The sequence below is a fragment of the Microcaecilia unicolor genome, chromosome 9, assembly GCF_901765095.1.
Source record: "Microcaecilia unicolor chromosome 9, aMicUni1.1, whole genome shotgun sequence".
In the NCBI taxonomy this organism is placed as follows: Eukaryota; Metazoa; Chordata; class Amphibia; order Gymnophiona; family Siphonopidae; genus Microcaecilia; species Microcaecilia unicolor.
Window position 1 is genome coordinate 29164801 of NC_044039.1, and position 14975 is coordinate 29179775.

The 14975-nt window shown below is 42.4% G+C and overlaps 1 protein-coding gene across 1 annotated transcript in view; it reads left to right on the forward strand.

Moving 5' to 3' along the window:
* Positions 1–14975, forward strand: part of LOC115477560 — a 239357-nt gene that overhangs the window by 41887 nt on the left and 182495 nt on the right. The window contains exon 2 of the mRNA XM_030214514.1: positions 3445–3513. Within this exon, the coding sequence (XP_030070374.1) occupies positions 3445–3513 (69 nt within the window). The remainder of the gene's footprint in view (positions 1–3444; positions 3514–14975) is intronic.

Here is a 14975-nt window from a genome sequence, read left to right on the forward strand (position 1 = left end):
TAAATTGAGCTTGAGTGAATTAGGAGTTAAAATTTAATGCCAAGAAGTGTAGAGTGATGCACTTGGGGTGCGGAAACCCAGGGGAGAGATACTGGATGGGAGGGGAGAGATTAGTAAGCTCAACTCAGGAGAGAGACCTTGGGGTGTTGGTGTCGGAGGATCTGAAGGTGAAGAAACAATGCAACAAGGCGACGGCCGTGGCCAGAAGGATGCTAGGCTGCATAGAGAGGGGCATAACCAGCAGAAGAAAGGAGGTGATGCCACTCTACAAGTCGTTGGTGAGGCCCCACTTGGAGTATTGTGTTCAGTTTTGGAGGCCGTATCTTGCTAAAGATGTAAAAAGACTGGAAGCGGTGCAACGAAAAGCTACAAAAATGGTATGGGATTTACGTTGCAAACTGTATGTGGAAAGACTTGCTGACCTGAACATGTATACCTTGGAGGGGTGATATGATACAGACGTTCAAATATTTGAAAGGTATTAATCCGCAAACGAACCTTTTCCGGAGACGGGAAGGTGGTAGAACTAGAGGACATGAATTGAGGTTGAAGGGGGGCAGACTCAGGACTAATGTCGGGAAGTATCTTTTCACGGAGAGGGTGGTGGATATGTGGAATGCCCTCCCACGGGAGGTGGTGGAGATGAAAACAGTAATGGAATTCAAACATGCGTGGGATAAACACAAAGGAATCCTGTTTAGAAGGAATGGTTCCGCGGAATCTTAGTGGAGATTGGGTGGCAACACCGGTAATTGGAAACAAAACGGGAGCTGGGCAGAATTCTACGGTCTATGCCCTGATCGTGACTGAATAGATAGGGATGGGCTGGAGTGTAAATTTTAAGGGACTTCGATGTTAGCTTCAGAACTTAGTACAAGAACAGTATTGGACAGACTTCTATGGTCTGTGCCCTGAGAAAGGCAAGGACAAATCAAACTCGGGTATACATAAAGTATCACATACCATGTAAAATGAGTTTATCTTGTTGGGCAGACTGGATGGACCATACAGGTCTTTATCTGCCGTCATTTACTATGCTACTATGTTACTATCATTTTAACAGCACTTAACAAGCAATAATGAGCACTAATTGGCAATAATTAGAATTTACGCACCCAACTCGCTAAGCATATTCTGTAGGGCACAACACCTAAATTATAATGTGCAGAAGAACCAAAAAGGGGCATGGTTATTAGTGGGGACATTGGCGTTTTATGGGCGTTCCAAAATTTTACACGACTGTTGTAGAATATGGCCCTCTGTGCCTACATCTACATGCCAATTAATTGACCAAAAAGATTATTTTAAACAAATGTGGGGACTTAAATATAACTATAAAGTGTCCCAAACATTGATATTGCAGCAGGAAACTCAACTATTGTCACGTCTGTGGCTGAGACCACCCTCAGACTTACCTTGTTCCTGGGGGTCAGCTTCCTAGCTGGCTCCTGTTTCTTCTGTCTGTCCTTTCTGAGCTAGCTCTGGCTCTCTGTGCTGGCTGCATCCAGCAGCATGACACTAATTGCCTCACTATACTGCACCTGTGGGTGTTGCCTGGGTTAGCTCTCTCTCTCTCTCTCTGTGCTGGCTGCTTCCAGTATGACTCTAATTGCTTCACTACACTACACCTGGGTGTGGGAAGCCTCTCTGTGTTTCACTGTGCTTTCTGCCTGCTCTGTGGTTTGTGCCTGAACAGCCTCCGTAGTTACTTAGAGATTGCTGCAGCTGTGTCTCTGGTGTTGAAGGGCTTTATTAATCACTTAGAGACTGCAGCCTTTGCCTTTGCATTGCCAATGCCTCCGCAGTGCCTTAGGTCCCGAGGTTAGTGTGCTGTTTGCACAGTTAGCTTTCCTTGTCTTTTCTTGTGGGCTTCCAGCCCTTCTGCTTTGCGAGTTACTATCACCTGTGGGCCTTGCCTTCTGGCCCTTCTGTGTTTATTGCTCTGTGGGCTTTCAGCCTTTCTGTGTTTATTATTCTCTGTGGGCTTCTAGCCTTTCTGTTATCCCTTTGCAGTGGTGCTGCCCCCTGTCTGAGGTTGGTCAGCGGTTGATGCTGCAGCCATTTCTCTCCTTTCTATCTGTTAGCTACTGTAGCTCCAGTCTAACCCTTCCTCTGGTAAGCGTAGCTGTCATTCCCATTCTCTTGAGCTTAGCTTGTATGTAGCTCCTGTGTCCTCTTCCCTGCCTGTCTGCCTTGCTTTAGCCTAGGTACCTGGGAGCACCGCTGGATCCTGACTCCGGTTGTTCCTGTTGCTGGTTCCAGTTCTGGTTTTCCTGTAAGCCCTACCGGCTGCTCGAACCTGAGGGCTCAACCCTCGGGGAAAGGCAGCTAAGCGTAGGTGAAGCCTACTCCAGTGTGTTCCGGTCCGGTGCGTTCCAGTCCCGAGTGTTCCAGTGCAGGACTCCAGTCCGGGGTTCCAGTCCAGCCTTGTCTCTTCTCTGCTCCGAAGGTGATCTTGCCTGCCACTGCCGCTCCTCGGCCGTGGTCCAAGGACTCACGTACCCAGGGTTCCCGGGGGAAGAAGCCTGACAGAATGCCAAGGTCTTCGAGAACACGACAACTATAAAATCTACAACAATATGACATTTTTTATATAAAAATATTTTTTGGGGGGGATCATCAGATCTTAATGCAACTCACACCATTAGAACATCTTGCTCCTTCTTCATATTGAAAAAAATGGTTGCGGTGCAAATCGTCATTAGATCACCCTGATTTTGTGATTTTTTGGCATATATCTTATGCAGTATTTTATAATTCTTTACAAAAAATGTAGTATAGCACAGCATAACACTTATCTTAATAAGCTGGCGGCAGTATCTAGTAGCAGGAGAACCTCCACCGACATGGCTGGTCAGGTTTCGTAAGAAAACTTCCTCAGGAAAGAGGTTCTCAAAACATATGTCTCATATACTCCTGCATAGAAACAAAATGACCGCCATGTCGGTGGAGGTTCTCCTGCTACTAGATACTGTCGCCAGCTTATTAAGATAAGTGTTACTCATATAAAAAATGTCATATTGTTATAGATTTTATAGTTGAGTTTCCTGCTGCAATATCAATGTTTGGGACACTTTCATGTACTTTACATCTACATGTTGGCATTTATGCCATGTTTTCCTTGGTGTAAATGGATGTGCACAGTTCTAGGCGCTGGGATATCAACTAAGCATACTCTATATACCATGCCTAAATCTAAGTGCCACTTATAGCGTACGTTTGGGTAGAAATTTATTCCGCATGGATTTTTCAGGAGCCATATAGAGAATCTAGCCCTAAGTGAATGACATTGGGGCACCTAGATTGAACAGAATTGCCCTTTAATATATATACAATATATATATACTCTAGTTAAACTGCATAAAATAATCTTTGAGACTTGTAACTATTAGAGAGCAGGTACCTTAATTTGGCAGTAACTTTTATTATTGTATTTATCTTCAGGTTGTCCCTTGCTATATGACCTTTGTGAGGGGTGCAAGGTTGTGGGATAGAGGTATTTACCATTATACCGTAAGTACAAAAAGTACATCTGGTTTGCATTGAATGGTATGTTACATTTGCAATTCATAATACTCCTGATTCTGTGCTAGCAAATTTAGGCGTGATGCTGATTTGCCCAAGCAATTTAATAAGATAACAAGTTAATTAGTGCCAACTGGCTTTTTAACAAGCAATTATTAGCACAAATAAGATTTAATTGGGTGTTACGCACACAAAGTTAGGTGCATGATCCATGACTAAAACTTACGTGCAGCCCGAAAAAAGGATGCCATTGGCGTTTTGGGGTAGAACAGGGGAATGGTTTTAATTTGTGCAAGTAATTACAGAACAAGGGTGCTCCATGCATAAATTTAAGTGCGAGCATTTGCACCACGTTTTTGTTGGTGCAGATGATTTTTTTTATTTTTGTTACATTTGTACCCCACGCTTTCCCACTCATAGCAGGTTCAATGCGGCTTACATATTATATACAGGTACTTATTTGTACCTGGGGCAATGGAGGGTTATGGCACCTAAATTTACGTGTGACCATAATGCTTAAGTGTTATTCTACAAACCACGCCGAACTTTAGGTGCGGCTTATGGGAAAACACTTAAGCGTTTTTCTTTTCTGGTGCAGATTTTTTAGGCACCATTTACTGAATCTATCTCCATATGTTACATTTAGGGGGGAAGTTATCATTGTGGGCTACTGTTAAGTTGGGTTATTCTACTGCAAGTCAGATTGTACAGAATATTCATATTTGATTTGATTCGCTCCCAAATAGTGCCCTGAATACATTATTCGTATTCAGCCAAATAGTAACTTAAATTCGAACACAAATAATCCGGGGCTCCACTGTGCTAAATCCTACTGAAATAAACACTTGATCTCTGATTTCATGTTGCTTCTTTTATCATTTGTTATGTTAAAGCTCAATGCCCCATTATTCATATTCAGTATTCATATTCAGCCAAATAATATTTTTCATTATTCGTATTCAGCCGAATGGTAAAAAGTGCTCTTCATTACAGCTCTAGTTCTTTTACCACAGATTGAGTACTTTTAGCACAGGATCCCATTTTATGCAATGAGACCCTGTGCTAAAGTAACCCAACTTGTGGTAAAATAACCTGACTTAATAGTAACCTACTACTACTTAACATTTCTAGAGCGCTACTAGGGTTATGCAGCGCTGTACAAAATAAACAAAGAAGGACGGTCCCTGCTCAAATGAGCTTACAATCTAAAGAACGAAATGTTAAGTTGGGCAGTCTAGATTTCCTGTGTAGAGGTTAGGTGCCGAAGGCGACATTGAAGAGGTGGGCTTTAAGCAGAGATTTGAAGATGGGGAGGGAGGGGGCCTGACGTATGGGCTCGGGGAGTTTGTTCCACGCGTGGGGTGAGGCGAGGCAGAAAGGGCGGAGCCTGGAGTTGGCGGTGGTGGAGAAGGGTACCAAAAGGAGGGATTTGTCTTGAGAGCGGAGGTTACGGGTAGGAGCGTAAGGGGAGATGAGGGTTTTGAGGTAAGGAGGGGCTGCAGATCGAGTACATTTGTAGGTTAGTAGCAGAAGCTTGAATTGAATGCGGTACCTGATCGGAAGCCAATGAAGTGACTTGAGGAGAGGGGTGATGTGAGTGTATCGGTTCAGGTGGAAGATAAGACGTGCAGCAGAGTTCTGAATGGACTGAAGGGGGGATAGGTGGCTGAGTGGGAGACCAGTGAGGAGTAGGTTGCAGTAGTCAAGGCGAGAGGTAACGAGAGAGTGGATGAGAGTTTGGGTGGTGTGCTCAGAGAGGAAAGGGCAGATTTTGCTAATGTTATAGAGGAAGGTCTTGGCTATCTGCTGGATGTGCTGGATGATAATGTCCCCCCTTAGTCTTCATTATTGTTAAAGATGAAAAACAGACGTTTGTTGTAGAGAGGGTTTAGAGATACAATAGTGCATGAAAGTTCTGTATCTGACTAAAAAGAATTTGAATTAAAACACACTTTTAAAATTAAGAACTGATGTTTATTCTAAAGAAGAATAAAACCCAGCACAGTTGCAGAACATAAAGATGCAATTTAATCCAATAAAATATTTGTCCTTTCCCTTGGATGTTTCTGTCTTTTCCTGGGACAGTCAGACAAAAGGAGTCTTAGGGCCCTGTTTACTAAGCCGTGCTGTAGGCGTGCTAACTTTTTCAGCGCACGCTAAAAATTAGCGAGCGCTAATGATAAGAGACACCCATATATTCCTATGGGTGTCTCTAGTGTTAGCACACACTAATTTTTAGTGCATACTAAAAAGTTAGCATGTACATAAGTAATGCCACACTGGGAAAGACCAAGGGTCCATCGAGCCCAGCATCCTGTCCGTGACAGCAGCCAATCCAGGTCAAGGGCACCTGCCGAGCTTCCCAAACGTACAAACATTCTATACATGTTATTCCTGGAATTGTGGATTTTTTCCAAGTCCATTTAGTAGTGGTTTATGAACTTGTCCTTTAGGAAACTGTCTAACCCCTTTTTAAACTCTGCTAAGCTAACCGCCTTCACCACGTTCTCCGGCAATGAATTCCAGAGTTTAATTATGCGTTGGGTGAAGAAACATTTTCTCCGATTTGTTTTAAATTTACTACACTGTAGTTTCATTGCATGCCCCCTAGTCCTAGTATTTTTGGAAAGCGTGAACAGATGCTTCACATCCACCTGTTCCACTCCACTCATTATTTTATATACCTCTATCATGTTTCCCCTCAGCCGTCTCTTCTCCAAGCTGAAAAGCCCTAGCCTCCTTAGTCTTTCCTCATAGGGAAGTTGTCCCATCCCCGCTATCATTTTAGTCGCCCTTCGCTGCACCTACAGCACGGCTTAGTAAACAGAGTCCTTAGGCTTTAAAATTATGGCTTGATTAGATTTCCCATTGATTTAGAGCAATCAAACAAACTGGGTTCACAATCTAAAAAGTGGTGTTATTCATACATATAATCATCTACTATTGACCACTTCACATATGGCCCCTTTTACTAAGCGGCAGTAAGCCCTACCCGGGCTTACCGCTTGCTAAACAGGAAGTACCACTGGGCTATTGCAGCAGCCCGGCGGTTCTTCCTACCCCTAGTACATCATCATATCCGGTGTTACAAAAATATACTTCTTTTTGTAGTGCCGGAGTGTACCTGGCGGTAATCAGGCAGTTCCGTGCACTGCCCGGTTACCATCGAGTTAGCACGGGTGCCCCTACCACCACCTCAATGGGTGGCGGTAAAGGCTCCCCCCTGAAATGGCAGCGTGGCAAGTGCTTTACTTGCTGCACAGCCATTTCCTACAGGAAAGAGAGACTTCCCTTTTACCCACTGAGGTAAAAGTGGGCCTTGGCGCATGTGAAAAACAACGCTCCAACGCCAGTGCAGGCCCCCTTTTGTCACAGCTTGGTAAAAGGGGCCCATAAATTCCACATATATAACAATCGTTATTCAAAAATATGTAAAACATCTCACCCTTTCCTCTGACAACTACCCCAGCTGTCCCCCCTCTCTGTGGAGCAATCAAAAACAGTAGTCCACAGTTCTCTTCACCGCCTAACAAATGTTTCAAGTGGTAAGTCTTTCCCAAATCAATTACACCACTTGTAAGATCCAAAGGTAATACTGTGATTCAGAATTGATGAAATCTCACAAGTCTTCACACTTTAAAACTTATAAAGAAGATCCACCCAATCACATCAAAGAATAGCTGCTCAACAGATGGGCTTGCCTCCATGGGCTGAACTGGGTAAGAGTTGAAATAAAACTGCTTGCTTCCAGTTTCTACAGGCCCAACATGATATCATGATTCACCAAATGGTGTCATCAGGAGCCAGAACTCAAACCATGCTTAAAACTTCTCAGACCACTCTGCGAAGGAGTAGACCAGCGATCGGTAAAAGATGCTCACTGGTGGAACTTTGTAAGTCCAAGTGCTTTAAAAATGAGCCCTCAAGTGTCCGTGGGTCGTGATATCAGACAAGGAAAATATTTTCTGCATAAAAATAAGCTGAAATAGAAAATTCCTTTGAAAGTGTAGCCAAAGGGTTTATGACAATGTTAAAAAGGAGAGAGGCCAACACTGAACTCTGAGGAACATCGTAAGGCAGAGAACATGGGGAGGAAGCAGAAGATGGAAGGGAAAAACCCCCCATATGATCAGTAAGAAAAGATGTGAACCATTGTAGGACCTTTTTTTTAATCCCAAAAATAGAACGCCTAGAAAGAAGTAAACCGTGATTGACAAGATCAAAGGCAGCAATAAGATCCAAGGAAATAACCAATGCTATATCTCCCCTGTCAAAGTTTTCATGACGCTCCCTCAGGAGAGAAAGACTGTTACTGTTTTGGCGCTGTGACTGGCCCTAAAGCCAAAATGTCAATGGATGAAGAATGCTTGAAGCTTCTAAATATTGGAGTAAGTGAGTATATATGATAAGAAAGGGTCTGTAACTGGAAATTTGGGATAGATCAGTGTTAGTTCACTTGGGAAGGGGACAGATAACAGCAGAATTCCTATTCTATGGAACAATTCCAGAGGATAGACTATATCAGAAAGGACAAAGGAAGACCATGCTTAGTGACCTGAAGCCAAGGTGTAGGACTAGGATCTAACAGGAATATAGCCTGCTTCATAGAAGAAGCAACCTTAGAGAATGTCATGAGGGAAGATAGATTGAAAAGTCTGACAAGGAAGAAGACAGAGAAGAATTCTTAGAGGGAGAAGAGTGCACACTAGACAAACAAGAGACTAGATTTGGAGAATATAGGTGAAAGTGCAAAAAGGAGAGAATTTTGGCAGAGAAAAAAATCAGTAGCAGATAATGAGGGAGGAATGGAATTTTATGGACCAAGTGAAGGTAATCGAGACAGAACGGAAAGTGTTCTGAGGCGGTTAGCGGTACGATTGATAAGTATAGTGGTGACAGTCCTTCAATTGAGTACGATACATCACATGCAGTTGTTTAAAATGGTACTTACTGTACTGCCATTTTTAAAACAACTAAGTAGTTCACAAACATCATATCAACTAAAAATGCTAATGATACGGAAAAAGGAAAGAAAGAAAAAAAAAATGATGCAGAGTAGAATAGTATAGAGTGTAATCTACCATGTGGCCAGCTCCACCTGCTAGCAATGCTGAGAAAGGCTCATCCTGGTTGTTTGGCTAAAAGCTAACTATAAAAAGCATGGGTTTTAGGTCTTATTATAATTTTTTTTATAGGAAGACGCTTTCCGAAGAGGAGGAGGTAATGAGTTCCAGAGGGTGGAACCTAAGGAAAAGAATGTTGCCTCTGGTGGATTCATGTCTTGCTTGGGCAATAGAGGGAAAGGATAAAAGATTTTCATTTTGGGAGTGGAAGCAGCAAGAAGCAGAATAAGGGACAAGTGAGGAAGACAAATAAAATAGAATTCCTGGAGTAGAAAGCTTAGGGAATCTTTTACAAAGCCGTGCTAGCATTTTTAGCTGGCAGTAAATGCTGAGATGCCCATTATATTCCTATTGGTGTCTCAGCATTTACCATCAGCTGATTTTTACCCTGAGCTAAAAACGCTAGCGCGGCTTTGTAAAAGGCCCCCTTAATGAACTAATGAGAGAACCTTGCAATAGACCTGAAAAGAGACAGGAAAACAGTGGTTATTAAATAAGAAAGTGACATGGAGGGGCATTTTCGAAAGGGACGTCCAAGTTGTGATTTGGACGTCCTTGCAAAATGGTGAAATCCAGGGGCGGAGAAACCTGAATTTTCGAAACAAGATGGACGTCCGTCTTTCATTTCGAAAAGACCGTCAGGGACATCCAAATCCTTAGACATGGACGTTTCTGACTTTCGGCGATTTTCGAAACCAAGGACTTCCATGTCAAAAGCGGCCAAATGTAAGCCATTTGGTCATGGGAGGAGCCAGCATTTGTAGTGCACTGGTCCCCCTGACATGCCAGGACACCAACAGGGCACCCTAGGGGGCACTGCAGTGGACTTCATAAATTGCTCCCAGGAACATAGCTCCCTTACCTTGTGTGATGAGCCCCCCAAAACCCACTACTCACAACTGTACACCACTACCATAGCCCTTACGGGTGAAGGGGGGCACCTATATATGGCTACAATGGGTTTGTGGTGGGTTTTGGAGAGCTCGCTGTTCCCTCCACAAGTGTAACAGGTAGGGGGGTATGGGCCTGGGTCCGCCTGTCTGAAGTGCATTGCAGTACCCACTAAAACTGCTCCAGGGACCTGCATGTGCTGTCATGGACCTGAGTATGACATCTGAGGCTGGCATAGAGGCTGGCATGACATATTTTTAAAGATATTTTTTGAGGGTGAGAGGGGGTTAGTGACCACTGGGGGAGAAATGGGAGGTGATCCCCAATTCTCTTCGGTGGTCATCTGGTCATTTTGGGCACCTTTTTGTGCCTTAGTCGTAAGAAAAACAGGTCAGTGACGTCCTTGTTTTTTTCGATTATGGGTCAAGGAGTTCCAATTGTTAGGCATGCCGAAGTCCCACCTTCGCTACGCCTTTGGCATGCCCCCTTGAACTTTGGCCGTCCTTGCAACGGAGTGCAGTTGGGGATGTCCTAAATCGGGTTTTGATTATACCGATTTGGAAGTCAATGTAAGAAGGACGTCCATCTTCCGATTTATGTTGAAAGATGGACGTCCTTCTCTTTCAAAAATGAGCCCCATGGTCAAATTTAGAAGAGTTACAGAGAATCTTGATTGCACTATTCTGGAAAGTTTGCAGATGTGTGATTGGAGACCCTGATCTCAGACTCCATGAAATTACAATAATCTATAAAGGAAGTGACCAAAAATGGGTGAGGGAATTTACAGTAAGTGTATCCAGATAACATTTGAGGGCATGTATCTGTTGCAAGGCACACAAAGAGGTTCTCACAGTAGCAGATACTTAAAAACTTAAAGGAACTTGCCAATGTGTAGGGGAACCACGAAGAAGGGGGAGATAAATGGGGTGGAAACCCTCCTTAGTATATACCCAGTAGCCACTGTCTTAGAAGGATGAGGAACTAAGCAATAGTCTTTATGCCAGGAGGATGCAACCTTTAGGCATATTTTCATAGGGAGGATATCAGGAGAATAGGGATCTGTTTAGGAAATTAGTAGAACATCATCAGCATAATAGCAGCAAATGATGGCAAGATCTTGGATTATTTTAGCAAGTGGGGAAATATTGCAGAAGAAGGAAGCAAGAACCAACCCCTGGGGCACCTCACAAATTAATGGGTGAGGTTTGGAAGAAGAGCCCATGGAAACAAGGAAAGATTTTTCTTGGAGGAAGGAGGTAAACCACTGAAGGACTTGGCCCTCCAGACCAATCTCATTAAGAGATGATAACAGGAGGTGATGGTTAACCAGGTGGAAAGCAGCTGAGATAGCTAAAGAAACCACAAGGATGACCCTCACAGAATCAAGGAAAATGTGAACTTTGCTCAGCCATATCTCAGTCCTATGGCCCAATCTGAACCCTGACTGATGAAAATGAAGAATAATCAATTTGTTATTGAAGTTCCAGAGTTGGTAAAAGGCCTCTTTCTCTGCTATTTTGGAGAGTTAAGGAAGGTTTGATACTGGGTAATAGTTGGAAAGGATTAAAGGGTTGAAGCTGGATTTCTTCAGAATTGGATGAATTGCCTGTTTTAAAGGGTTAGGTACTAAACTTGAGGTGAAACTATGGTTAACAATTGTAAGTAGGATAGGAAGCATTTTAAGTACAGATGGTAAGGGAGCTAGAAGATAGTTGGTTAGACTTGTAGAAGCAAGGACTTTATTAAATTGAAATTTTCACAATGCAGACCGGTCCTACCAAAATGCGGTCTTTATTCCCTACGCAATCTGGGTATTGTGTACGCATGCCCAAAATGGCCCATGTTTCACCCAGGGTGCTGCATCAGGTGTAATAATTATTTAGAGGTATGGTAAAGCTATGCCACATTGGTAGGACTGGTCTGCAATTCTTCATTTTTCCAACTTTGTCTATTATCCTGGGAGAAGAGCTGACAGTGATGGATTCCTAGGAAACTCAATAGAGACTCAGAAGGTTGTAAATCTGTGCGAAAGCTATCAACCCAAAGAGGAATGTAAGTTCATTTGTAGATGGCTTCTGGTTGAAGGCATAGTAACATAATAATTGATGACAGATAAAGACCTGAATGGTCCATCCAGTTTGCCCAACAGTCACACTTATTATCAATTCATGATTAAATCAATAATGAACGTGATGTTATATATTATTCCGCTTACAACTAGGCGGATCACAAGTCAACATATACAATAAAAGTTAATAACAAACATTATCAGAAAAAGCAATACATTACTCAAGCTAAAAACAGAGGCATCAATGTCAAGCATGTTCACATAAATATGTCTTTAATAATTTACCAAATTGAACCCTGCTGCTGCACAGTCTCAAATAACCTGGTAATTTGTTCCAAATTTGTGGATCTGCTATTGAAAAAGCAGAATTTCAAGTGTTGGCATATGTTACAGATTGCATCTGTATTTACGCACACAACTTAAGTCGCGCTATGTAGGTTGAATGAGTCTGGTAAGAATGCTTAGGACTAAGATAACATAAATGGTGCTATGATTAAAATAAATTTACAGTTGATATACATGCTAATTCACTAAAACTTAATAGTGTATTTAGAAACTGAAGTTCCAATGGACCATACATTTGGATCGCTGTCCGATAATTTGAACTATTCAAAATTTGATGATAATAATGTGAAGGTTATCTCTGAACCTAGCTAGCTTTCAGAGAAAACATTTTTGCTGAATTGGATGTTATCTTATCAAAAATGTTGTTATTTTTAAGTAAAACATGTATGTTTTTTCTGCATTTATAAATCCTCATTCCTCCACTATGTGTATATACCAGTTGTTACTATTCACCTAACCCTGGTGCGGTTTAATAAACAGGTGGGTTTGAGAGACTAGAACGCTTTTTACTGTGCATGTTGATTTTGTATCCTGCTCTGGAGAAGAACGGTTTATAAATAACAATAAATGAAATGAAATAGAACTGAGCAGATGTAATTGTGTCTTGGATAGTCAGGACAAAGCACTGAAATTAGGACAATAATTTCATCTTTCTCTTTCATATACAGCCCAGCTAGTAAATTGCTGACCTGTTATGGTTTTCTTTCATTTGCAAATGATCTCATTTTTATTAATTTTAGAAACTGAACTTCAACCTGGTGTTTTTTTTTTAAATATTACACAGACCACTAGTAAATAAATAAAGGTATGCCTGAGGAGTTGGGCGCCCAGGCCAGTACTTCCTGTTGCCATGGAGCCATTGCAGGCCCCAGTGATTATGCCCCATTAGGGCTTTGTTTAAACAAGCGGGAGTTCTGAAAAATAGGCTTTCCAGCTAATGCTATAATTTACATGTTAACTACTCTAATTGTCCTGAGGTCTTTCCAATTTACCTTGAATAGTAAAAAAAAACAAAAAAAACCCCCCCAAAACTTGTACTCTTGCTAATGATTGTAGTTTGGTGCTAAATACTGTCATCATGAAGTTGCAAAAACACAACATATTACAGTGACAAAGCAAGTTACTAAAATTACTGTACAAAGACCATGCTTGTTATGAGGTAAGTCTTGGGTCTCTACCCAGATATTAAGCATAAGTGAAAAGCAACTCCACAGTGCCCTTTTCCCCTTCTCATGAATGGCTTACTCTCACAATCAAAGCTACAATACAAAACTAACACTTAGCTCTTTCAGAGAGCTTCCTTCATGTGGATGCTTCCTCCCCTAGCTATTAGGGCCAAACTAACCCTGTTGACCTTTTCACCCATTCCCTATGCTTCCCTTTCTTTCCAGATAGGCATGGGGGAGCTCCAGTATCCTCTCTCCTCTCTCCCCAAACCTTCTTGGTCTGTTCCTTTCTTGCAGAACCACTGCAAAGTTCTTCCTTTCTGGTTCTCTGCCCAGTGTCTCTTTCCCTCAACTTTTCTTGTTTTCTCCCTAGGAAACAAATGTACTAAACTTCAGGATTTGCACCAGGTTAACAACCTGTTTGTGTGTAATTTTTCTACTATTGCAAATGAGCACCATAGAAAAATTGTGCACAAAATTTAGCGACACAGAGGGAAGAAAATATATAGAAATTTTTTGCAGTTGGGGCTTCACTTGGAAAATTCTCAAATATCACCATTTTGTGCACTTCTGAATATTTTTGTCCTTTTTTCATGCAATGTCTCATTTGTAAAATTCTCAGGTTAGTTCACTGGCCTCTAGTGTGTCTGTCATTGATAAAGGAGGTTAGTCCTTCCCTATCTCTTAGTTCCTCCCACTGATTCCTTTTCATTCCTAGGCCTTTTTTTCTTATCCACCTTTACTGACTTGGTTCTGTCCTAGGGCACTACAGTTGTCTCCTGCTTCTCAGCATTGAGTGCACGTTAACTTTAGTGAAGGGCTCCATAATGTGGTAAGTTTATATAAGGTCTCCTTTGTGGAAAGTTCCAAAAGGTGCCTGTTTTACAAATATCCCAATTCAAAACTCCACCAAAAATGTCTTTAATGTTGATTAGATCCTCAGATGGTACACTAAATGCTAATGCTCTACAATAGCATTATACCAAATTCTTCATCGATCCAGGTCCTTTTTATCTTGTAATAGTCAACATGTTTATTTCTCAGTCTTCAGAATAATGAATATCTTATAGTGTACTTATTATTATGGAGATCCTGTAGAACTTGCCATTCTTGTTGAGATATATTGTGATGAAAATGAGATAAGAATATTTCAGGTTCCAAAAGTGCCAAATCACGCAATACTGACTCCTTGAAAGTAGCTATAATAGGATTCATGGCCCCTAGAGGGTACTATCTAGACTCAGAGGAGACAATGGAGGAATTTTGAAAGGGAGGATGGTCCGTAAAAAATACCTCCTGCCCATGGTGTCCAGCATTCCCCCCTCCCCTTCCCTTCCTCAGCATCTCTCCTTCCCTTCTTCCTTTCACATACTGCTCATTGTCCAGCATTCCACTCCCCTCTCCCCCTTCAGCATCTATTTCATTCCCTTCTTCCTTCTCCCTCCTGCCCATGATGTCCAGTATTTCCCTTCCCTCCCTCTGTTTAGCTTCTCTCTCATTCTCTTCTTCCTACCCCCGCCTGCTCATGGTATCCAGCATTTACCTTCCCTCCCCCTGTTCAGCAGATCTCTCCTGCCGCAGGGTGTTTTACTCACTTACTTTGTTCCCCTGCAACCAGCTGGTGGGGAACTCACGAGGGCCTTGAATATCTGTGCATGCTCGAGGCCTGCCTTCTCCCGCCCCCTCTGAACTTTCTGCTTTGGAAAGGATGGATGCCGGAAAGCCTTATGCAGGTGCTGATGCTCAAGCCCCTCCCCCCAACTATCTAGCTGTGGGATGCCTCTTAAGCAGAAGCTAGAGTTGCCACCCTGAGGGAGGAAAGTAAGGGAGTAAATACTTCACAGCGAGAGTGCCAGG